Here is a 24,905-nt window from a genome sequence, read left to right as displayed (position 1 = left end):
TTTCCTGAACATATCTTCTATCATAAACATTTACTGGAGAAAACCCTTCTGAGGAAAAGTGTTTTAGATGGCTCATGATAACAACTATTCTTATTTTATGCCTTCCTTTGGTTGTTTCTTCAAGGAACAAACACCTGTTGCCCTTCACCTTGTTGCCTGATACAGGCAAAGATGTAAGGATAAGAAAAGTCAAGATGGCAACCATGCTGATATGTAATCAAGGTTCTGCTTCTTTTTTTATGTCTGCCACGCATACAAATATGAGTGGCGCTTCAAATGTACCATTGTGGCCTTTAAAAAAAATACTCTGCAGACTCCCCTGTGTGATGAACATGTTGGCCTACTGCCATATTCTCCATATGGAGGAATTTCTCCTTTATTTTGTGTTGCCATGGAGTGTTTTCTCTCCATGGGGGAAAAAAGATGAAATAAAGTTAAAGGTTTGGAACATGCTCTACATATATTTCTAGAGAACTGATTATAATTAAAAGTTGCAATGCAGAAGAATAAAACAGTAACTGCTGTTTCCAAACACTTTCATTTAAAAGTCTATTTAATATTATCTGCAAACAGAAAGTACATTTCAGACATAACACTATGTACTTGCTACATATAAATAGATTCAATGCATGTACTGCAATTTAAATTATTTTTTAACTGGAACATGTACACATGCACACGCACACACACATGCACACAAACACACACTCCCCTTATGCTTATCTTTGGATTATGCTCTGAGACTTCCATCCATAACAACTTCTTCAAATCTACCTAATTGGACCACATACACAGAGTAGATTGGAGTGGTTCACATCAGCAGAATAGTACAAGGACTTAGGAATGTCTTCTATCTCTTTCTTTATGCGCACTATCATTTATGATTTCGTGATTGGTATTTTCTAATATGCTCTTTTTAAACTTCTTTTAAACTGTAAGGTGAATTCAGTAGTAATTTTCACCAGAAAGCTGTGAGGGGAGGGGAGGGGAGGGGAGGGGGGAAGCAGGAAGAAGATGGGGAAATACAGGAACAGAATGTTTTCTCTTTGTTCAGAAGTTTTTGCTCACGTGACATTAGACCCTGTACTTAAAATTGATATGATCCTTCAAAACTTAAAAACTGAATATTCAACCTTCCAAATCCAGTTGTTACAAGTATCCTGATCAGAGAACAGAATTAATCAAGATGTTGTTATAAAAATATCCAAAGGTGATTTATATTATAACTTACTCTTTTAGTTAGCTGGGTATCCATCATGAAATTATGTACATGTTTTTCAGCTTTGGTAAGTTCTAGTTTTCTTGCTACCACAGCTACCACTAGTGCAGTGCAACCAGCACCCTGGGAACAGCAATAAAAGAAAACAGAATTAAGGAAAACAGAATTGATAACAAAAAAAGGGAAGGAAAAAAAAGAAGGGGGTCAGTTCAGCTATTAACTTGGACAATGCAGTCAATTCAGCTCAGTTATATAATGTTAACCAGGGTCTCCGTGATAGAAGTCATGCTCTGGATTTGTAATTATAATTTTTCCATAGCCGTTCTTTTGTCCTCTTCACAGAATTTTTCCACAGTGGAGAACGGAACAGCAGAGAATTGTTAAGTATTTATGCTTTTCTCCCTGGCCACAATAAGAGGAAATAAGAAAACCAAGAATGGAAACTATTGCTTTTTTCCTAGGCTTCAGTTACATTCAGCCTAGATATCCAAATTAAATCTTGGGAACTGTAAATACTTTATTGAGGGAAAAAGAAACTTGGGACTTAATAGGCCCCATAGAAAAAAAATGTAGTCTGAGAATGAAGATTCTGGAATAATTTTGTACTTTTGTATGAATTTGGCATTTGAGATAAAACATGCAAAACGTATTGATGCCTTTTTGGACATTAGCCACCTTATGAAATAGATATGAATGGTAAAATAAGTTCTTCTCAGGTTCAAAAGACCATTAGCATTTAAACCACACCAATAATGAATATAATTGAATCAATCAATAATATATGATCACTGTGTATTAATGGAGAAAATGCAATCATTTTAGGAACAAATGCAATAAAAGCAATGCTTTCTTAAACTTTATCTTTTTACTTTAATACAAGTCTTAACTTAAATCTAAGTAAACCATGGAATGTGAAATACTGTGCAATCTGTCCTTGTATCATCTGTGAGGGTAATCTGGCATTCTGTTTATGATCATTTACAGGAATAGCATACATCATTTTGGTGTCTGGAATTTATATTTTAATGAATATTTGACATATCTGCCTTCTTAAAAAAACTTATTTATGTGATTTTTAATAACAGTAAAAATGCATTTGTACTAAATGCAACTCGTTTATAAATTTCTTTTGGTCTCCTTTATCATTAGTCTGTCAATGGAGAAAGTCAGAGGAAATTTTAAAAAATAGCTACAGTCTCTTCTCCTCCCCCCTCTCTACTCCCAGTTATAGTCAACTAGAAAGTGTGGATGTGAAATTTGTCTTCTCAAGGATCTTACATAAAGATCCTTACATAAAGAGAATGTAGAGACTCTAGATAATCTTAAACTTCATACTTTAAATCAATTGTGGATCAAATGTTATAACTAAGTTATATAAAATGAAAGCCAACTTCTTCCTATATGCCTACATTTGGCTTATAACAAACTAACCCTAACTCAAACTTTGACTAAGGCTTCCTACTGTATGAATGGGATTTTCTTTGAAAGGATTCTTTTAAAGCCTCCCGTGTCCTTTAATCCCCATTAGAAGCTTCCAAATTTATGCAAAGCATAGACTATTCAACTACTTTCAAGTTTCTGCCTCTTTTCAAAAGAAATCTAGCATTTATATTCATTGAACAAATCTATACAATATTTGGAGAAACAAAAAGCAGGACATGTACCTGACATGTACCAAATGTACATATCTATTGTCTAGCTAGTTGAGACAGAGTGCCAGTTTACAATACATAACCCACACTTATGAACACTGAAAACAATAACATATAGGGAAACAAATGTGATCAGCAATATTACAAGCTGCTTCCATAGTTGTAGTTGGATTTGTGAAAAAGACATACATGCATGCCCAGAGATACACATTACCCCACTTGTCATTCAACTAGAGAAATTTGTTTAGCATTTATGCTCAAAATCATAATGGATTGGGGAAAAAATCTCATTTTGATTTGAATTCCTATGGAATTCACTAGGAATTATTGGATTGAAACATTTCTAAATGCTTTGCAAAATTATATAAACCTTCTATATACCATATATAGTAGTTATGATTAATCTGAATTTTTACATTTTGTTAATCTGATAGTCCGGGTATTGTCACACATGTATGAAATAGTGCAGAAAGTTTGCTATATTTATTCAACCCATTTATTTGGTGATTCCAAATACGTATAATTTCATTTCTACGTAATACTAGTTGTACAGTTTATCCTATTCAATTATCTAAAAAGAAAGATAGCACCATTTTATTTATCTATTTTCAAAAGTGTTACATTGTGTCAAAGGCAGGAAAACAGGAGGTAAGACAGTTCAAATGAATACAGGTTTATTGCATGCTAACATTTTCCACAAGTATCTGAACTACTAACCATCAAAGTAAATTGGCAGTAAACAAGAGTCAATGGAATTTGGGCTGGACTTAGATCTCTTGTGGGTTCCTAGGGACTTGAGAGTAATGACGCACTTGACCCCTCCCTTGGCTTAGCCTGGTCATCTCCTACATTTGGGATGGCGAACCTATGGCACGCGTGCCACAGGTGGCACGCGGAGCCATTTGTCAAGACATGCGAGGCGTTGCCCTGTCAGTTGGCCAGTGCGCATGTGCGTGCTGGCCAGCTGAGTCCAGCCTTTTTAAAACTCATTTTTCACCTTCCCTAAGCTCCAGAGGCTTTATAGGAAAAGAGCCTCCCTCAACCACCACCACCCCGAGGCCCTTCGGAGGCTTCAGGAGTTTCCTTGAAGCCTCCAGAGTGCAAAAAAATGGCCCTATGGGCAAACCTGAAGTTCGGGACAGACTTCCAGTTTGCGTAGAGACGGTAAAGCCCCCCAGAGGCTTCAGGGACCTTCAGGAGGCTTCCCTGAAGGCTCTGGAGGACTAAAAAGGACCCTATGAGCAAACCAGAAGTCACTTTAGGTTTGCTCATAGGGTTGGTTTAGGGGCGTTTTTAGTCCTCTGGAGGCTTCAGGGAAGTCTCCTGAAGGTCCCTGAAGCCTCCGGAGGGCTTAAACCGACCCTACGAGCAAACTGGAAATGACATCTGGTTTGCTCGTAGGATCCTTTTTTGCCCTCCGGAGGCTTCAGGGAAGCCTCCTAAAGGTCACTGAAGCTTCCGGAGGGCCTCCAGGGGGGGGACAGAGGGGCTGTTTTCGACCTCCCCAGACTCCTATAAAGCCTCTGGAGCCTGGGAGGGGGCGAAAAAAGCATGCAAAAATGGGGGGAGCACCTCTCATGCACGCATGTGCATTGGGGGTCACATGTTGCATTATGGGTGTGGCATGCCCACACATGACCCCCCTGCGCTCCCCCCTATGGCACGCAAGCCAAAAAATGTTCGCCATCGCTGTCCTACTTAATGTGAACTATAATTAAATAAGTTAAAATATACAGAAGATATAGGCTTTGGAAATTTCTTTGACAGCAGAACACATTTAGGTATTATCTCTTTCCATATTGGCCTTCCTGTTTTTTAAGATGTTGGGAAGAAACCCTTTTCTTCCTTTCAAGTGGGAAAAGACTTACATGTTTGGGAAAAGAGAAAATGCCTTTCTAGTGGTTGCCCCTAAATGCTAGAACTCCAAATTTTGGGAGGTTTGGCTTGGTGCCCTGAAGTCCATCTATGAGTATATGTGTGAATGAATGTAGATATGTATGTGAATAAATCTATCTCCTGCTCAGTTATATATTCCCCACAGTTTCAATGGAGATCAGTGTGGGTTCTCACAATGGAAAGTCATTTAAATAATTTTAGTTTTATGATGATGCTTTTATTTTAAAATATTCATATTTAATTTAATTAAGATGCTTAATTACCTACTGTATCTTTCCCTAATAGTTACATTAGCACCTATTCCATGACTGTTAATATTGTTTTATATATTTGATTGTGTGATTGAGGTAATTCATAACAAGAAGCAAGAGTTTTTAATCTCAGATAAGAATCTCCATACGAAGCTGTTATTGAAATACTGAAGAAAAATTCATCTTTGAGGAGAATGTTACCGAAAAGCACAGAAAATATTGTATTTTTGACATCTGCTGTTGCTATCTTCTCACCTAATAAAGAAAAGAGTCTCCCTGAATTCTCATCCCTGAGGTTTCAGCCTAGCTGTAATACATTTAATAAAAAGAATTGAATCATACAAACTGCCTTTTCTCCTTTGAAACCGAGTCTGGGAACAGAGCACAGAAAAATCCTTCATCACTGTTGCTTTGATCTTCCTATCCTGTTTCTGTTCAGTTACTTTTGTCTTTTTTGATGTTTCCAGTGCTTTAGGTAGCTTTAAGTCACCTTAAATCATTTTGTCAATAACATATCTGCATGTTAGAGGTTCTTTGAGCTATGTGAGGAATTTGTTCTATAAAAGATAAGGACTACTGCAAGAGGAAATAAATTCTCAAGATAGAAGCTTATAGGATGCCTAAAAATCAGTCTGTACAACGGACAGTATCTGTCATAGGAATATTCTTAACCGTCCAAGCTCAGAAGAAGACTTCAGTTCAATGTTCAGTGTCTTTAAAGCTAAATCAAAAAATGCTTATTAAAGCTTATGTATTTCTTGAAGCAAATATATTTCATTTGCTCCAAGGAGCTTAAAATTATATGATAGGAAGCAAAGCTAAAAGAAATTATTTGTTCAATAAAAACACCAATTATTGATTTTCATTTAACTATAGGTAGATCGTGCAGATGGCTAAAAAAAAGTAAAGTTTCTTCCAAAATAGAGATAAAGGAGATATACTATATAGTGTATTTTCATAGTTCTATTTTTTCACTACCTTGCTTGAAATGCAAGATCAGAAGATTGTGTCATTATACGAATGGCATGTACAATCTATAAAAAAGTAATGAGAGTATTTCATACATTTACTTAATTATAGGAAGGAACATGGCCTGCACTGATAATTTTCTAGACACTCCTATTGGGGGGCAAGGAGTGAGAAAATATTGCAGTTGCATTAATCCTTTTAAAATTTTCTTTAATTATTCAATATTTTCTAATAGTAATGGTTCTCATATGATTTATATCCTTTTAAAGAAATATGAGCAATTTCTTCTTCTTCTTTGGAAAAACTCATTATATTTTAGTACCAGTCTTGCTTATTTAGGTCTAAAATGTCATCACTCTTTGAAATGAAGAATCCTAATGTTGCCACAGTGAAGATTTTGGTTTAAATAACTTAAATGCTGCCCTGGGTTTCAACTTATAACCATTTAGCTAGCTTAGAATGTCTCAGAAACTTTAAGACTTTCCATGCTACAGTATTTTGCAAGTCAACTTTTAAAAGTAATTTTTATGGCTATTTTTGTTTCTTATGGAACCATGGATATTCTTCATAGGGCAGTAAGTGATTATATATCTATGAAGAAAGCAATAGTAAACTCTTTGGCAATATGAATCATATGTCAGACCTGTTTGCAAACACTTAATTTTTCTTCTATAACTTTGCAGCTACTTTTAAAAAAGCCTGAGCAAAGGACATGAATAGACATGCTATAACCACAAACATGACACAGGACATTTCAACACAGGATATTTTCCTGTGAGTGCCTTAGCTGAGATGATCAGAAGAGAAAAGATTCTTACTATGAACTTTAATACGTACATCGCATGCAGTGTTACTTTTGTCTACCAGGAGTAATTTGGTCTTGTACATTCCATATTAAATTATTCTATGAGCACAATAATGATTAGGTTGAGTCTTTTCCTAAATGTGAACTGTAGGATTTTGGAAAGTTTAAAATAAGAGAAACTTGAGATACCTATTTAGGATCTGATCATCAAAGACATTGGGTCTCATTATATGGAAATGACATTTGTATTATTGTGACATTTAAACTATTAATAACTTAACTATATAGAAACATGTTAAATTTATTTAAGGCCACTTATTTTAGAAGTCATCATTCTTTCCAATTAGGACTACACATGCTTTGAACATCCTTCAAAAGAAATGCTTCTGACATCATCTCAGCACAGCAGCTCTTTGCTGTTCATTAAAGTAGCCCCCTTTTTCAGATTTTTCTATGAGTCTGGAAAAAAGGTGCCTCTGCTTTAAGAGTAAAGTTCACTTTAATGAGTTAATTCCTTAAAGCAGCAACACCTTTCTTCAAGTTCATGTAGAAGCCTGAAAGAAGCTGGGTTCCTTTAATAAATAGCAATGAGGTATTGCATTTATGAATTCCAAATAAAATTTAAACCATGAACAAACCAAGGGTACCTAAATCTGCACTGCCCAGAAGAGTTTCTTCTATCTGTTTAGCTCCCTCTAGACTGTGCATATTGTAGAAAAAAATATTTTAACAAATCGTGCCTCTTTTCAGTAACTCTGACAATGCTTTGTACAGACTCTGCTCTCTTTCATTTTCCATTATGGCAGGACTAGCTGCAATGTTAACACAGCTGTTCTTTCTTCATGAAACAAATGTCCTCTCTTATTGACATTGGACAATTCCAAATGTCCTGCTGCACATTTTTATCCAATTGTGATAGAGCTCCAGTGAAATTAATCAGAGTTTGATAAGTAGTGTGATGTAATACACTGGATATACATTCAGAAAGATCTGGTTCAGATTACTGATTCAAGAAGCTGTCATGAGGTCACTTTGGACAGATAACTGTGCATCAAACAAAATGCTCAGGCACCAGTTCAGCTTCTCCTGCTGTTATACAAAGCTGAATGATAACAAAATAGAAAATTATTTATTGGCCAAGTCTGATTGGACACACAAGGAATCTGTTTTTACTCATTTTTTAAAAAGTGCATCTTGGGATTTGGTGTTAAATTCTTGTCTTGCTTAATCCCATTCTGTTTTTTACTTATCTATTTCTTAATTTGGGGAATTAAGAGGAATTGGGAGTACTCCTAGGGCTGTGATGGTGAACTTATGAATGCGTGCCACCAGCGAAAAACAGGCGAAAAACAGGCCCAATGGACACACCGGAAGTTCTGAACTTCCGGTTGACCCATTGAGCCTGTTTTTTGCCCTCCCCAGCCTACAGAGGCTTTCCTGAAGCCTGGGGAAGCCAAAACATTATTAATTTCCAGCTTACAGAGGTCCTCCGGGTTCTGGGGGGGGGCGTTTTCACCCTCCCCAAGCTTTAGGAAAGCCTCTGGAGTCTGGGGAGGGCAAAACTCCCCCCATGCAGTGAGGACGTGCACGTATGCGTGGGGGTCATGCGCGCATGCATGGGGGATGATTGCATGTGCAATTGCAGGTGGGTGGGATGCATTGCATTGTCAGTGTAGGCACACATGTGTGCATTATCAAGCATGCACGCACAATTTTGGCAAGCGTGTACAAAAAGGTTTGACATCACTGTCCTAGGAAGTATTTTGTTTTACTTTATGAACACACCACTCTTCCTAAAGCAGACCTGACCCACTGCACCATGTATAAATTAAGCAGAACTATTTCATTCAAAACTACTTAATGTGCCAGAGCTGTTTTGCAGTTTCCCTGGGCACAAAATTGCAGTTTTATAGCTTATTTGCAGACCCTTTGTTCATTCCTTTCAAATTTTCATTTTTGAAAATTTTTGAATTTTTTTGGTTGATCCAAGCCAAATTCAGAATTTCTAGAAGTCTGCCACTTTGACAAATTACCCATCAATAGCCACATAGACATAAACAATATCTATATAGTGTGCAAAAGAGATAGTCAGCAAGGGAACAAAAAAAACAAAATATATCCCAACCAGCAATTTATGAGCATAGATTAATTTCAAGATTAATATCAAATTAACGATCAAGAATTAAACAATACCCCAATCAAGGAACTGCCAAACAAGCTAACAATATACGATCCAGCCAAAGACCCTCCAAGACCACCCCCATCAATACTGACAGGGCAATCCACTAGAATATAAACTGAGAGCAAATCCCAGTCCTTACTAGCACTGCTGATGTTACCTAGTTTGGGTAATGAAATGTCTGCAGGGAAACAAGCAAGCTCAGATAGTTCCAAAGACCCCTCAAAGCCTTCAATACCTGGTAATACCTGTGATAATATATGCTTCTGTAATTATTAGCTGGACATAAGCTGAACTGGAGAGTTTGGACCAAAAAACAACAACAAACCACTAATGGATATTCCCTATGCATCCTCCCATTGTGATACTGACTATACCTGCCCCAAAGAAATGGAGGAAATGGTTTACTTCAAGTCCCACAAGCTATCAAAGTAGAAAAGTATGCATTGGCTGATTATGCAGAAGTCAGCCAAAACAAGCATTTTTGCTAGTTAAAAATTGGAACTTACTGAACATCAGAAAGCAAAACATGAATATCAAAATAAGCTAATAAAAACATGAATAGAATGCTGGCAAGGAAAAGCATTACATGATTAATTTCCATATAAGTGGATGAAAACCTGGCAATGGCTTACAATGGAACATTTAAAAAACAACTGAAGGCTTAATTTTGGCTGCTCAAGAGCAAGCTATCTGAATTAATGCACTCAAGGTCAGAATTGGGAAAAAATCATTGTATGATTCAAAGTGCAAAGTGTAGAAAGAAACAGAAGAAACTGTAGATCATATACTCAGCTCATGTAAGAGCGTGCAAACCGATTATAAACAACAACATAACACAGTTATTCACTGGAACATTTATTGGGTGGGGGGCAGGGTAGAGATAAAAGTTGAAAAAGTAGTTGAGAATGAGCAAATTAAAATATTGTGGGATTTTCAAATATAGGCTGATAAAGTCTTGGTTCATTAACATACCAGATATAACTGTGGTTGAAAAGAAGAAAGTGTGGATAATTTATGTAGCAATAGTAGAATTCTAGACAAAGATTTGGAGAAGATCATAAAGTATCAAGATCTGAAAATTGAAATTGAAAAATTGTGACAAAAACCAGTAGTGTTTATTGGCATGCTGTGCCATACCAAACATTTTGGATGGCAATTATAAAATATGTGCATTGACAAAATTTCCATCTGTCATTTATGAAAAGCCACAGTGTTTCGATCTGCACCTGTATTACATATGTGCTTTACTTTACAACATCCTAAGTGCTTGGGAAAAACTCAATGTTTATGAATACCAATACAAGATAAAGAACTGGCCTCTATGATTTCATATTGTAGTTCATATAATAATAATAATATAGACTACTACTGTAGCTAGAGCATTACACTATTAAACAGAATAAGAAGACTTTGTTTTAAGATTGTTCCTGCAGGCTTAGAATCTAAGAAAAAAAGAAAGAAAGAAAAGATAAAAGGAGATTTGTCCAAAGCTTATCAAGGGTAGTCCCATTTTTATATCCATACTATGTGTCTGCCAAGGGTTGTGCAATGATATAGAATCCTAATGAGCTGGAATAGGACTTCAGAGAAGGTTGAATACCAGGTCCAATTTTTGGTGTCAAGATTCAATTAACTGACCCAGGACATATTATGACTCAGGAGGACATATAAAGATGTTGCATGCAACATCTGAACTTGATCTGGAAGATTGCAGATACCAACCCAAATATTATTTTTAATAATTTGACAGCTCATACGATGACATATCATTCTGCAACAGGATTTTTTTGTCTCTGCTATGAAGGAAGTTTAACTATGTTTCATTTTCTAATTGTTTTTATTCTGTCTGTGAAGCTTTTGGTTTCATTTCTATCTTTAATTCAAGTGATTTTGAGTTATGCCAGTCTGAGGAAAAGTTGAATATAAATGACAAATATAAGGGTCCTATCCAAAGCTGCCTTTCCTCACCCCTCAAATCCAGTTTCAAGCCATAGAAATATCCCCCACTATTATATATAATGGCATTGTTACAATCACATATCCAGTCCCTTCCTTTGGTTGCCTTTGCCTTTGTCATTGTTACTGTGCATAATATTCATGTATATTATTAGTATTTGAAACACAATAATAACAGATAAATTAATATAGGGAAATTAATTGGTTATCCATATTTCTCAGTGACACAAGAGCAACCAACATAGGTGATAAGTAGCAGCTAATATAATAAACTTAATGTCTGAGAATCTTGATTCACAGAATGACCATAAATCTAGCTAATTAAATGGCCTGAAGATTTTGAAAAATAGGAACTAAATCCCTATGTTGACCTCAAAAAGAGTCTTAGGATCAAAAGCCACTTACATTAATTAGATAGCATATGACAGCTACATTTAATACCTCTCAGAATATTAATTCTAATAAGTTTTAAATTTGCCATTTTCTCCATGAGATTTATATAAGAGGACAACAAGGAAGGAGGAAAATAAGCCCATAGTTTAGAATGAAATTCAGAGAGAATTAGTTGCTTGATGCAGCATAGTTTATATATTGTATTGTTTATTTATAAAATGTTACATATTTTATAGCAATCTTATACCTAGCAACTCAAAAGTAATCAAAACTAGTACAATATTGGTTTAGGTTACATATTAGCAAGTAACCTTTCATCTTTTTTTTTTTACCTTAGAATCAACTGAAAGCTTCATAACCAGTTTTGTGTTGATAATTTATGTTTTACAGCTTCATTGCAGACATTCTGAAAATGATTCAAATTCACAAAGCATATAGAAATTAAAGCTGGAATCACTCACCATTATTCCAGTAAGCAAGCAAACTCCTTTCCCACAGTAAGTATTAGGTACCATATCTCCATATCCAATGGAGAGAAAAGTTATTGAAATCAACCACATTGCTCCAAGGAAGTTGCTAGTAACGTCTTGTTGATCATGATACCTAAATAAAGAATAAAGAAATACAGTTTCTTTAGCAGTACTTTGGGATTCAGAATCAAAATTGCATTATTGTTATGTGAAACAAAACCAAGTTATGTACTTTGTGGCATGGCTCACAAACAAATAAATAAATACACTGAGCAATAACTTGGTCCTTCCAGCTCTATATGCAGATGTGTTTGCCAAATATACTGTATATGGTTTGTTGTCATTAGCTTTGAGTATGATGATCTCTTGTTAGAAGAGGAAAAAAATAAAACATTTTTAACAACTGTAATCATAAAGTGTGATTTCAATTGATTTGTTTACAAAGTATTATTTGTAATGTAGCAATCAGTCAAAACACCTGGCATATTAATTATTAAACATGTCCTTTTGGTAACCTTGAATAATTTTAAATGCAGATGGACTAGAACACATAATGAAAAACATCTATCTCCACATAGCATTTATTGGTGTTAAGATATCCAACTCATATCAAACAAATATACACACAGATCAGGGATGGGTTTCAGCCAGCGTCACTGCTGGTTTGTTCCTGTGCGCGCTGCGCGTGCATGCACAGTTCAATGGAAATTGTTCTGTGCATGTGCAGAACTAAAAAAAAGATAGCAGCGACTGTGGAACTGGTTTGGGGGCGTGACCAGCTTGGGTCGCTACTAGTTCTTCGACCCAGGCTGGCATACCACTACTGGTTCAGCTGAACCAGGCCAAACCGGTAGGAGCCCACTTCTGACAAAGATACATATAATATACACACACATATATTCATCTAAAAAGGAAACACCATATCACTATGTTTGTCTATGACCATAATAATGATTTGATTGATATAATATCCCATTTTAATAGAAGAATCTTTGAAATCACCACTGAACATTGCTTCAAACAAGAACTAGTATTTTTCAGATAATTTTTCCATGTGTGTCCCTATTTAATACCACAGTACTTTATGGCCTGATAGAATTTTAGTTTTCAATTACAACCCAAAACAATGCAACAAATAATTCATTATAAATTAAGTAAAGCATTACATTTATATAATAAACAGCTCCAAAACCAGACTTGCAAGTGAAATTTCTGATATCATAGGGGAAAATGCACTAAGGATTTCTGCAACAGATCTGTTGATTTAATCATGATATTATGGTATACAACCTGGCTTCTACTTATGTAATAATAGCTTTCCCATGTGCAACTTAAGTGTGGCAGGTTTAGCATAATGTTTATCATAACAATTATTGCCTGGCAGTTACAACAAGAGAGACAAGTTTTATAATAGCTGATCTTCATAAAAATGTAATATTGGTCCAATGTTATATCTGAGCAATCTAGTAAAAGAATATAGGGAATTTGAGGGAATGTAGGGAAGGAAGCGTCCCTAAAGATACTACAAATGACCATTATGGAAGAGTCAAAATAGAAATTAATTTTAAAAAATTAAAAATGGACCAAAAATTGCGAGATACGTTTACTCGGAGTCTTAAGAGATTTCAAGTTATGGCATTCAAAAGTTAATTAATTACATGCCATCAAAACTTCGCAAACTTTTAGCTACCACACACACACACACACACACACACACACACACACATATATATATAGTCCATGACAATCTGTCCCTAACCAGATTTTTCAGTTCTCCCAAAGTGTGCTTATCACCTTTATAACTGAATGCATCCACCTTGATATTGTTATCCTCTTATTTTCCCCTTCCACTTTTCCCAGCATTTAGAATCTTCCCCAAGAGACTTAGGGCTTCACATAATGTAACTAGTTCTTCTATCAGTTTTAAAATATATCTGAAAACACCATCTGGCAAATCAAATATGTCATGATGCTCCCATGGGCTGTTTTCCTTATCAGCGGCTTACATTTGGTTCATAAGATGTATTGTTTATATCACATAAAGATGATATAATGGTTGACATAAAGAAGAAATCAGAACATTGTCTTACAGAATTTGAATGCAACTCAGCTGATCCCAAAAAGTTTTAGACATTTGTTAAATTGTCTATGCACTCTTTTAATGTGGCAATAAATTTATTATATTTGTTAAAATATGATAAAGTAGCATCAGTAGTTATGTCCATGATCTCTTCCCTGATACTAGTCTACGATCAATCTTATCGCCTGCCACTTTTTAGATGGTCATTTTGGAGCATCTTCCATCTTTGTATGGAAACCTATCAATGTTCATTTCTGATAACTTTATGTACTGATAAAATAAGCTGCCTAAACTAAATCAGCAATAATCAGTCTAACATTATAAAAGATTTGAGATAGGCCTTGTTATGTCTTCTGCTGAGGTTTAGAAACACAATGCACAACTGTGTATAAATGTATGAGTCTATCAAACTGTACACAAATATATATAATTGCCCCATACCAGTGGTGGTATTCAGCCAGTTTGCATTGATTCAGGAGAAACGTTCGTTAACTCTTTGTGGACTTCTGCAAACTGGCTGAATAGTCAAGGCTATCTGTTAATGATTCCAGTAGTTCACATACACCTCAGACATTCCTGCTCATTTGTAATTAACCAAAAGAAAATGAAGAAATAACCACACAACCATTTCCTCAGCAGAAAAATTCCTCCTTGTTTCCAGGTTGAATCTCTCCTTGTTCTTGACAGAATTAGGCCAGGGAAAGAGTTTTAAAAATATTAATACAGAGTAGGACTTTCTTATCAGAGGTCTTTTTAAATGCATGTTCTAATTAGCAGAATTGATTTTATTAATTTGGAATAGGATTGCAATGCTGTTTTATGTTTATGTATTTTGATCATGCATTTTCAGCATTTAAAAGTTAGCTTACAGTATTAGACTCTAACGATTTCAAGTTATCTTGTAACTGTGTTGCTTGTAGCACCCACAACTTCTGAAGGCAAGCTATTCCATTGGTAGACTGGACTCACCCTTAGGAAATTTCCTTTTAGTCCTAGGTTGCTTCTCTCTTTGGCTAGTTTCCATCCATTGTTTCTTGTCATGTTTTTGGTGCTTTGGAAAATAGATTGACCCCCTCATTTTTGTAGAAGACCCTCAAATTTCCTGATAGAACAATTAATCAGTGGAACAACTTGTCTCAAGAAGTTGCAAATGCTCCAACACTGGAAGTTTTTAAGAAGAGATTGGATAACCATTTGTCTGAAGTGGTGTAGGGTTTCCCTTCCAACTCTTGTTATTCTATATTCTATTCTACTCTACTCTACTCTACTCTACTTTAAAAACAGTGCTATTTTATTATGCTATTTTATTGTGAGTTGGACTAAGGAGAAATTTTCTAAGCATGAGACCAAACAAGTTTGACATGCCCACCAGATCACATGACCACACAGCTGGTGATTAGGGCAGAGAACCAGTTGCTAAATTATTTGAATCCCACCACTGCCCCGTACTAATAAATTCAGATATGTAATAGGAAAAATAAGACTTTTGTTTATTTTTAAATTCAAATTTGGTTCACTTTTTAATATTAATTCATTGTGAATTAGAAAATCATAATTTTGCCAATTATTAACCTTTATAACACAGTTTTTCCAAAATAAAACATAAAAATGAGTATTAAAGAAAGCTATATGCAAAAAAATACATTAGGTTAAATTACTTGCATACATCCCATGTTTTAGGAGAAATATGAACATAAATATAAATAAATGTTAACGTCAATTGCAAAAATGGTAGTTTGACTTAGAAAACAAGTTTTAAATAGTATTGTAAAATCTTTTCTGTTCTGTATTCAGCCTTGAAATAAAGCAAGATGAAAAATAACCCTTGACTCTAAATAATTTCAACTGAAGCAAGAAACAAAAGTGATCAGGAATTAGCCAAATTTAATTGCTTAGATGTTATAGATCTCATTTACATGTGACAAAAATTCTTTAAAATAATGTGTATTAAACTTGGAAATAAAAAGGCTGACATTTTCAACATATATCAGCATAAAAGTTAAAGGACAACTGAAATAGGAAGGAGTAAAATGTTTTATCTATTTGGAAAATAAAATATGTAATGAATAATGTTTCAAATAACAAAATGTTTGAATTATTTGGATAGTGAATACATTATATTTTCAGTTTATAGCAATTATCTTAAAAACAATTAATGTCTTCAGAAACATAAATTAAGATACAATAGTTACATTGCCTAAATTAGCTTTACCTTTTAATAAAACAACCCATAGTTTATCTTATATTTAATTGGATTTAAAGAATAGTAAGAATACAACTCCTGGCAGTTGACAACATTATATCAAACCAATAGTACTTTTTCTGAGACTACATTATGTTAGAAACAGAATACAAAATGACTGCTTATGAATAATTTTAAAATAAAATAGCCTTTCAAAAATAAGTTTTGACACAGTATGGAATACATTGTCTATTTTTTAAAAAAAGAATAGCCACAATGGTGTACTTATTTGTTTCCAGAATTTTGCATTGGTTTAGTGATGGTTAGAGATAGATGAATGTTTGGTTCATCTGTTCAAGGCAAATCCTGTATTAGTGATCCAAAGTCATCAGCCCTCCAATATGTTTATTTGCCTGAAATGTAGTAGATTTCCCATGAGTATTCATCTTCATGATAATAATAATAGTGTATTCTAATGGGTTAATTGATTACAAAAATGTAATCAAGAAAACATGTAAGCAAAGCTACCTAAGTTTACTCTTGTTCAGCTCCAAACGAAATGATCATTTTATTTAAGGGAAATAGATGAACTACTCAGTCTTATAGTAAGGTAAAAGAAAGAACAGGCTTTGTTTCCTAATAATGTTAGCTGGTTTGATAGGTAAAAACCATACAATTCTGATGCAATTTTTTTTCTGATGCAAACCAAAACTAAATCAAAAACTAGGTCAGACTGGAAAAATCTAAATATATGGAAAAAATAAAACAAGGATAGAAACTGAAATTGACATGTTTAACCATCTCTACCAGACAATGTCTGTGTATTAGGTCACAGCACCAGCAAAAGATTAATTTGTACTTTTTCCCTTAAAACAGAAAGAAGATTAACACAATTTTAACCTTTTGATAGCTTTCCCTCTGATATTATAGGTTTGCTTTAATATAAAACATTACATTCATTTGAAGGAACTGGAAAAAAAAAGACATTGTTGGGTCTTTTTAATAGGAATGTTTTGAACCAAGGTCACCTAACTTTCTCACACATATTGTGAAGCTTTCTCCTGCTCTATTCCCTCTCTGATAAATAGATATGCCATTATGTTTACTGCTTTGTCTTCAAGCATTGTTAACCAACAAAGGCACAGAGCAAACCTTGCTCACAATCAAGCAATTTCCTCATTTTCCATTTTACTTTACCCAGCTCTTTCTGCTCCATTTTCTGTACATGGTTGTTTTGGCTGGGTGGGGTGGGGGGATTGCTCATTAACTATCTTTCCTCTATTATCATCCAGGAAGCACTTCCATCTGTGAAAAGTCAACAGATGTGGAACTTAGAGAGCAACGGGTTTTCTGGATGTTTGTAAATGAAGCATACAAGAAGCTAAGTTCTCTACATCGGAATTCCACCCACCATCCCATGTGCTTGCTCAGAGAATGGAATCCTGGTTCAGCATTTGAATTTGGACTTTCTATTCTTTTCCTTTCCTTTTTTCTTTTATTTATTCCCTACATATTCTTTTTTCCTTTTTAATGTTTTGCTTACATCCATTTGTTTTACTAACATCATACCTCTCCCTATGAGGAAGTGAAGCTGAGCTGGTTGTCTGCACTTAGGAAAAACAGCTGTAGCCAAGCCGAAATTCTTCTCAGTCCACTTCACCAAGGCTCACCACAGTTCATGCTTTCCTTAAAATGCTGGAAAAGCTTACAGAGAGATGTCTTACAGCCCAACCTGAGAGATAGATTCACTCAGTCACTTTTTTATTTACAAGCATCCATGTCAGATAAAGAGCAAACACACTGAGGCAGCACCTCATCCCAACTAGTGCAAGAACTTTTGGAAGGAGCCAAAGATTGTATACCTTTTTACAGACATTGAGACTTTTGTTTTGCCTGATTGTTAAAGGGCTGAACATAAAGGAATAAGTATTAAAGATATATTTATGTGGCAATATCAATTTGTAGTGTCTAGAGGTAAAGGTAAAGGTTACCCTCGCAGATATGTGCTAGTCGTTCCCGACTCTAGGGGGCAATGTTCATCTCCATTTCAAAGCTGAAGAGGGAGCGCTGTCTGAAGACGTCACGTGGTCATGTGACCAGCATGACTAAACACCAAAGGCACACGGAACACTGTTACCTTCCCACAAAAGGTGGTTCCTATTTTTCTACTTGCATTGTTACATGCTTTCGAACTGCTAGGTTGGCAGAAGCTGGGGCAAGTAACGGGAGCTCACTCCATTATGTGGCACTAAGGATTTGAACCGCTGAACTGCCGACCTTTCTGATCCACAAGCTCAGTGTCTTAGCCACTGGACAACCACGTTCCTTCAGTGCCTTGAAGGTAGGTATTAACAAAGCAACAGGTTGTTGATGGGGAATGGTGTGTTGTGCAATAAAGAATTCTATATAGATCTGCTACATTGTGGTATGTACAGTCCTTGAAAAACAAAGAACTATCATATTCCCTCATCTCAGACTGTTTCCTTCGAAACGTGTACTTCGTATCCAGGGAAACATATTTATTTCTCCTAGCAATTTATTCTGGCTCTTTTTTTCCCCAGTCACTGGCTATCCATACTTTGTTCTTCCATCCTCCTTGGTGTCTACTTCCTTTCCATTCTGCATAAGTATTCCTATGGCCAGTTTCACCCTCCCACACAGATGCTAGTTACGTAACTCCACCATTGTTATAGCCTTTGTATTAGAATTATTGCATGCCTCTATCCTATTAGTGTTTTCCCAACACAATCTGTAATAAATTAACCTTGCTTAGGCAACTGTGTGTGACGCCACCTTTCAGAAGAACACAGTGGTCTAAATATTTCTATATACGTCAGGATTGCATGTAGAGAGTAAAGATGACCTTGAGTGACATATGCAGGATCTGTTGCTAAGAAAAAGGAGATGAAGCATTTTTAAAGTCCAGATTGAGAGAACATTCAGAAATGGCTCAGGCAGATGCCTCTCTAGTTCACTGAACTATGAAGAAGAGGCACATCAAAATCAGGCTTTCAAGATTATTTTATTATAGCCAATCTCGATAAAAGTAGTTTTAGCTTTCCTCTGGAGTTGGTTCCTTCATCTGGTACATTAGTGGGGCTGGCATTACATAATCAGAAATGAACATATCTATGCAAATGGAACAATTTGAGATACGTTGTGAAGGGCATCTTTAATCCATACATGATCCTAGCATCCAGAAGAAGCATCTCCTTTCCCTTGGCAGTTTCCAGAACCATCTCTGACACTGCTCCAGAAGATTTTCAACTATCTAGAGCAGTTATTGAGGGAACAGCCAGTATAAAGGAGAACCAACAAAACTTGACTTCCTCTTTTTTCCCATTGGAAGTATCCCATGAAAGGAATTTTGCTCATAGGAAGTTTGGATTCAATTAATTTCAATTGGTGAAAACTAACTGCAGCTCTCTTTTGTAATGCATAAGATTACTAAAAGTCTTAACAGAGAAGCATGTTGAGATGATATAACAACTAAAATTTTGTGATCCATTTAATTCTGAGGTTAAAAGCAAGCACCTGTCAATCACAGCATATTTTAACTGAGAAAAGCTCAGTAAGAAAGAATCAGGTTTTGGAAACAGCAAAAGCAATTTTTTTCAGCACCATGTTGTTCAAGAAAGGGAAATTATGCACAAACAGCCTTGAGCAATTTAACTAAAATCTCCTGCTAGATTAGGGGGTTGGACTAGAAGACTTCCAAGGTCTCTTCCAGTTCTATTATGATTAAACTTCATTTTAAACACAAACTGGATTTCAGCTACTTTCTACTCTAAACCCAGAGGTGGGTTCCTACCAGTTCGCACTGGTTCGGTAAAACCGATTCGTAAAATCTACCGAACCGGTTAGAAGAGTTTCCACCAATGGACCCAGAAGTAAGTTCCGAAACACCTGGCCCGGTCCTGTTGCTCGCTCGCTCACCCCCAGCCATCCAGAAGCTGCTCCATAGCTCACTCCCCCCACCTGTCTGCACTATCCTAGCCCTGCCCACCGCTCACTGATTTTTTGGCTCACCAATCACCCCACCCGCCTCTAAGAACCATATCTAAACCCACTTACCTTTTTTCTGCTTGGCTCTCTATTGCTGCCTGCTGACTACGAGGAGGTAAGTAAGCTGCAACTAAGTGCGGGATGGTGGGCAGTGGCAGGCCATCTGGAGTGGCCTGCCGTGGCCCTGCACTATAAGTGAGTCTGGTGACCTTTTGTGGCCTTGCAAGGATCCCAGGCTCGCTTATAGCACAGTGCCGCATGGCCATCAGCAAAACTTATGCAGCACGGCCGGCGTCTTTGACATGTTTGGGGACCTCACAAGGCCTTTGCAAGGGTCCTGGACTTGCCTAAGATGCCTGACTGCCAGAAAGCATGGGCACAGGAGGGGGATGGCGGCGGGAGCTTACACGGCATGGCTGGCGTCTTTGACAAGTTTGGGGACCTTGCAAGGCCTTTGCAAGGTCCCCAGACTTGCCTAAGATGCCTGGCCGCCAGAAAGCATGGGCGCGAGGGTGGGGACAGCGGTGGGAGCTTACACAGAGCGGTCGGCGTCTTTGACAAGTTCGGGACCTCACAAGGCCTTTGCAAGGTCCTCGGACTTGCTTAAGATGCCTGGCTACCAGAAAGCATGGGCACAGGGTGGAGACGGCAGTGGGAGCTTATATGGCGCTGCCAATATCTTTGACAAGTTCGGGAATCTTGTAAGGCCTTTGCAAGGTCCCCGGACTTGCCCAAGATGCCTGGCCGCCAGAAGGTATGGGGCTGGGGGTGGGGACGACGGTGGGAGCTTACACAGCACGGCCAGCATCTTTGACAAGTTCGGGAACCTCACAAAGCCTTTGCAAGGTCCTCAGACTTGCTTAAGATGCCTGGCCACCAGAAAGCATGGGCACAGGGTGGAGACGGCAGTGGGAGCTTATGTGGCGCTGCCAACATCTTTGACAAGTTCGGGAACCTCATAAGGCCTTTGCAAGGTCCCCGGACTTGCCCAAGATGCCTGGCCGCCAGAAGGTATGGGGCTGGGGACGACGGTGGGAGCTTACGCAGCACGGCCAGCATCTTTGACAAGTTCGGGAACCTCACAAGGCCTTTGCAAGGGTCCTGGACTTGCCTAAGATGCCTGACTGCCAGAAAGTATGGGTGCAGGTGTGGGGATGGCGGTGGGACCTTACGCGGCATGGCCGGCATCTTTGGCAAGTTTGGGGACCTCACAAGGCCTTTGCAAGGTCCCCGGACTTGCCTAAAATGCCTGGCCGCCAGAAAGCATGGGCACAGGGTGGGGACAGTGGTTGGAGCTTATGTGGCGCGGCCAACGTCTTTGACAAGTTCAGGAACCTCGTAAGGCCTTTGCAAGGTCCCCGGACTTGCCTAAAATGCCTGGCCGCCAGAAAGCATGGGCACAGGGTGGGGACAGTGGTTGGAGCTTTACGTGGCGCGGCCAACGTCTTTGACAAGTTCAGGAACCTCGTAAGGCCTTTGCAAGGGCCCCGGACTTGCCTAAGATGCCTGGCCACCAGAAAGCATGGGCATGCGGGTTGGAACGGTGGCGAGAACGTACGCGGCATGGCCGGACTCCTACGACCTCTTTGGCACCGGTCGCACCGCACAAACTACCGTCCGTCTCCCCGTGCTCAGAAAAGCAACTCCGGGGATGTCCTTTGGTGGCGGCAGGCGTCCTAGAAAGTGTGTGCTAGCAAAGGACTTACCCGGACTTCCTTTTCTGAGCAAGGGGAGTTTGCGCCATCCATCTCCCCATGCTCAGAAAAGCAACTCTGGGAAGGTCCTTTGATGGCGGCAGACGTCCCAGAACCTGTCTGCCAGCAAAGGACTTGCAAAGGGAGACGGATGGTAGTTTGTTCCATCTGACTCCCTATGCTCAGTAAAGTTCAGGTGCAGCCGGACCAGAGAACTTTAGGTGGTGCACTGATTCCAGCAGCTGCGTTTTTCCTTGAAATCTGCTGTCCCAGCAACCCGAAGGGGACATTCTCCCAGTGGCATTTCAGGCATCCCCACCCTTAGCCAGGGGGGAATGAGGATGGCTGGGCACAGTTTGGCACTTCCTGGCTAAGGGTGGGAGCACCTGAGATGCCGCTGGAAGAATGTCCCCTTTGGATTGCCGGGACAGCAAATTTCAAGGGAAAACACAGCTGCTGGAATCGGTGCGCCACTGTGCCTGCAACTTAATGCTCTCCAAGAAGCCTTTGTTACTGGAAGCAGCAGAAGTAGCAGCAGTGTCCAGCATCCTCCTCGGGAGCCTTGAGTTGCGGCCGTTTGCACGTCTCTCCCAAGCTTCTCTCGGGAGGTGAAATGGCAGGTGCCCCACTGGCAGAGCCTCCAGGTGAAAGGCAAGTGAGCTGGGTGGAGGAAGGGGGAAACTGCTGGAGCTGCATTGCCCCCTGGGTTCGGGGACTTCTGCCCCTCGTACCACACTTTTCCACCACCGGAGGCCCACACAGACTTCTTCAGGGTGCTGGGCAACCTGGTTCTGGGGATTCCCTCCAAAAGACCAACCACCTCTCTCCAGATTTTGTGGCTTTTTGGAGGGTTTCTTTTTAAAAAGCCTCTCCAGAGGATCTTGAAAACTTGTGAGGTTGCTTTGGGAGGGGGGACAGATGGCCAGAATTTCCCCCCTCAATTCCCTGGGTGCCTGCAGCCTCAGAGCCAGTGGGAAGCATAAGCAAAGGAGGAGGTGGAGAGCTGGGTGAAGGAAGGGGAAAACTACTGCTACTGCTGGAGCTGCGTTGCTTTTTGCGGGGGAGGGGGGATGCCATACCCACAACCTTTATCCCTTTCCCACCCACCTACCCCCCCCCCACGTGTCTGGGCACTACGTTGGGGGAACTTGGACGTGACTCATCATGAACGCACGTCCCCCACTGCCCATCTCCACGCTTTTGCAGATTGGCTGGCTGTGGAGCATGAGCCCTTTTTGAAGCCGGGTTGAGTCCTTCCTTGGGATGGATGCCCATACATGAGGGGCATAGGCTAGGACCAGATGCCTTCATCTGTTTCTCCCAAAGGTGCTTTTTTTCCTCCAAGAGGCAACTGGACTTTCTGGTTTTTCTTTGAATGTGTTTTGCTTCTTCTCCAGGAAGCTTCTTCAGCTCTAAGAAAGCTTCTGGAGAAGCTGAAGAAGCTTCTTGGAGGAGAAGTGAAAAGTCTTCAAAGAAAAAGCAGAAAGTCCAGTTGCCTCTTGGAAAAATACATCTTTGGGACATCCTGGATGACCAAGAATCCTCATAGACATCCCTCATCCTAGCTTTCTGATGCCTCCTAGCCTTGCTTGCCTCCCATCCCTTGTGGTGGCCACTCTCCCAAAGCCCATGATAGTTGAGCATCAATACATCTCCTTGCAGTATCAAGAGTGGCTGAGTGTTCAGAGGTGGCACACACCCATGGTTTCCTGATTGCCAGGGATATTTGGGAAATCTAAGCTGAGAGACCTGGTCTGTTCCAAACTTTTGAAGCTGGTGGGCTCTGAATAAAAGTCAAAACTTGAGCTTGATGCTGACATAGAGGTTTTTGTTAAAATCCTGGTTCAAGTTTTGGAGAAAGATTTATTTCACCCTAAACTTGTGACTGCTTTCATCAAATCTTAGAGCAGTGTTTCTCAACCTTGGCGACTTTAAGTTCTGTGGACTTCAACTCCCAGAATCCCCCAGCCAGCTGGCTGGGGAATTCTGGGAGTTGAAGTCCACAGGACTTAAAGTCACGAAGGTTGAGAAATACTGCCTTAGAGTGATTTAGAAAGAAAGAGAGAAAGAAAGAAAGAGACAGAGAAAGAGAGAAAGAAAGAGAGAGAGAAACAAAGAAAAAAGGAAGGAAGGAAGGAGGGTGGGAGGGAGGGAGGGAAGAGAGAAAGAAAGAAAGTGGGAGCGATACACACAAGAAAGGAAGCAATGGAGAGAGAGCGAAAGTGAAAAAGAGAGAGACAAAGATAGAGAGAGAAAGAAAGAGAAAGAGAAAGAAAGGAAGAAAGGAAGAGAAAGAAAGAAAGAGAACTTATGACCACAATTGAGCCCAAAATTTTGGTTGCTAAGCAAGAGCGTCGTTAAGTGAGTTTCACCACATTTTCCAAGTTGGCCATGCCCATGTCACATGACCGCCAAGCCACTCCCACCTGGTCACTTGACCGCCAAGCCACTATCACCCGGTCACATGACCACCAAGCCACTCCCACAAACAGGCCACACCTACAGAAGAGGTTCTGTCTAAACCCAACATTTTGTTATTGAATTCACCCATAAAAGTCCTAATGATTTATATTTCTCAAAGAAATAATCCAAATGACTTTAGGTTCATAGAAGCAACTGCAATTGGAATGCTCCTTGCATAATGGGACACAAATATTTACCTTTTACAAATATTATTTTTGTTTCCAATAGCTTTGGTGACAAAGTGATCTATCCTTCTTTAATAGTCACAAGAGCTGTCCATTATAGGAAGACAATTTCTATAGTTTTCCCTTGAGAGCTGTTTCACATTCATCTTGATACCAATATGATTTTTTTAAGGAATTAAACTACATGTCTCAGTTGAGTCTGTTGTTTCTTACAGAAAGTTGCTTCTTTCAGTTTAGCCTGCTCAACATTGGCAAGACTAACACTCAGAAAGACTGTGAGAAAAACATTTTTAGGCCTTCTTTTTTAAAAGCTTCCTCAAACATTACTGATCTGAGCAAATCATAGTCTGTCAAACACTATACACTGAGACTAATAATAGCAAAAACTGTGTCTCTGACTAAATCTACAATGTGTCATTTTGACACTAAATGGAGTAACTACCTATTAGTTGTCTCCCAACTTATTAAATCTTCCATCACCATTTAAAATAAGTATAATAAAA

At 38.5% G+C, this 24,905-nt stretch overlaps 1 protein-coding gene across 1 annotated transcript in view; it reads right to left on the bottom strand.

Annotated features, from left to right (window-relative positions):
* The window catches only part of KCNN2 (potassium calcium-activated channel subfamily N member 2), a 75,159-nt gene that overhangs the window by 9,548 nt on the left and 40,706 nt on the right, over positions 1–24,905 (bottom strand). Inside the window, exons 5-6 of the mRNA XM_014062059.2 lie at positions 11,785–11,926; positions 1,232–1,342 (exon numbers count right to left, since the gene is read on the bottom strand). Coding sequence (XP_013917534.2) covers positions 1,232–1,342; positions 11,785–11,926 — 253 coding nt within the window. The remainder of the gene's footprint in view (positions 1–1,231; positions 1,343–11,784; positions 11,927–24,905) is intronic.

Source organism: Thamnophis sirtalis, unplaced genomic scaffold, assembly GCF_051295495.1.
Source record: "Thamnophis sirtalis isolate CommonGarterSnake01/CBP01778 unplaced genomic scaffold, rThaSir2_p1.2 scaffold_5, whole genome shotgun sequence".
Taxonomy (NCBI): Eukaryota; Metazoa; Chordata; class Lepidosauria; order Squamata; family Natricidae; genus Thamnophis; species Thamnophis sirtalis.
This window is presented reverse-complemented; position numbering and strand designations above follow the sequence as displayed.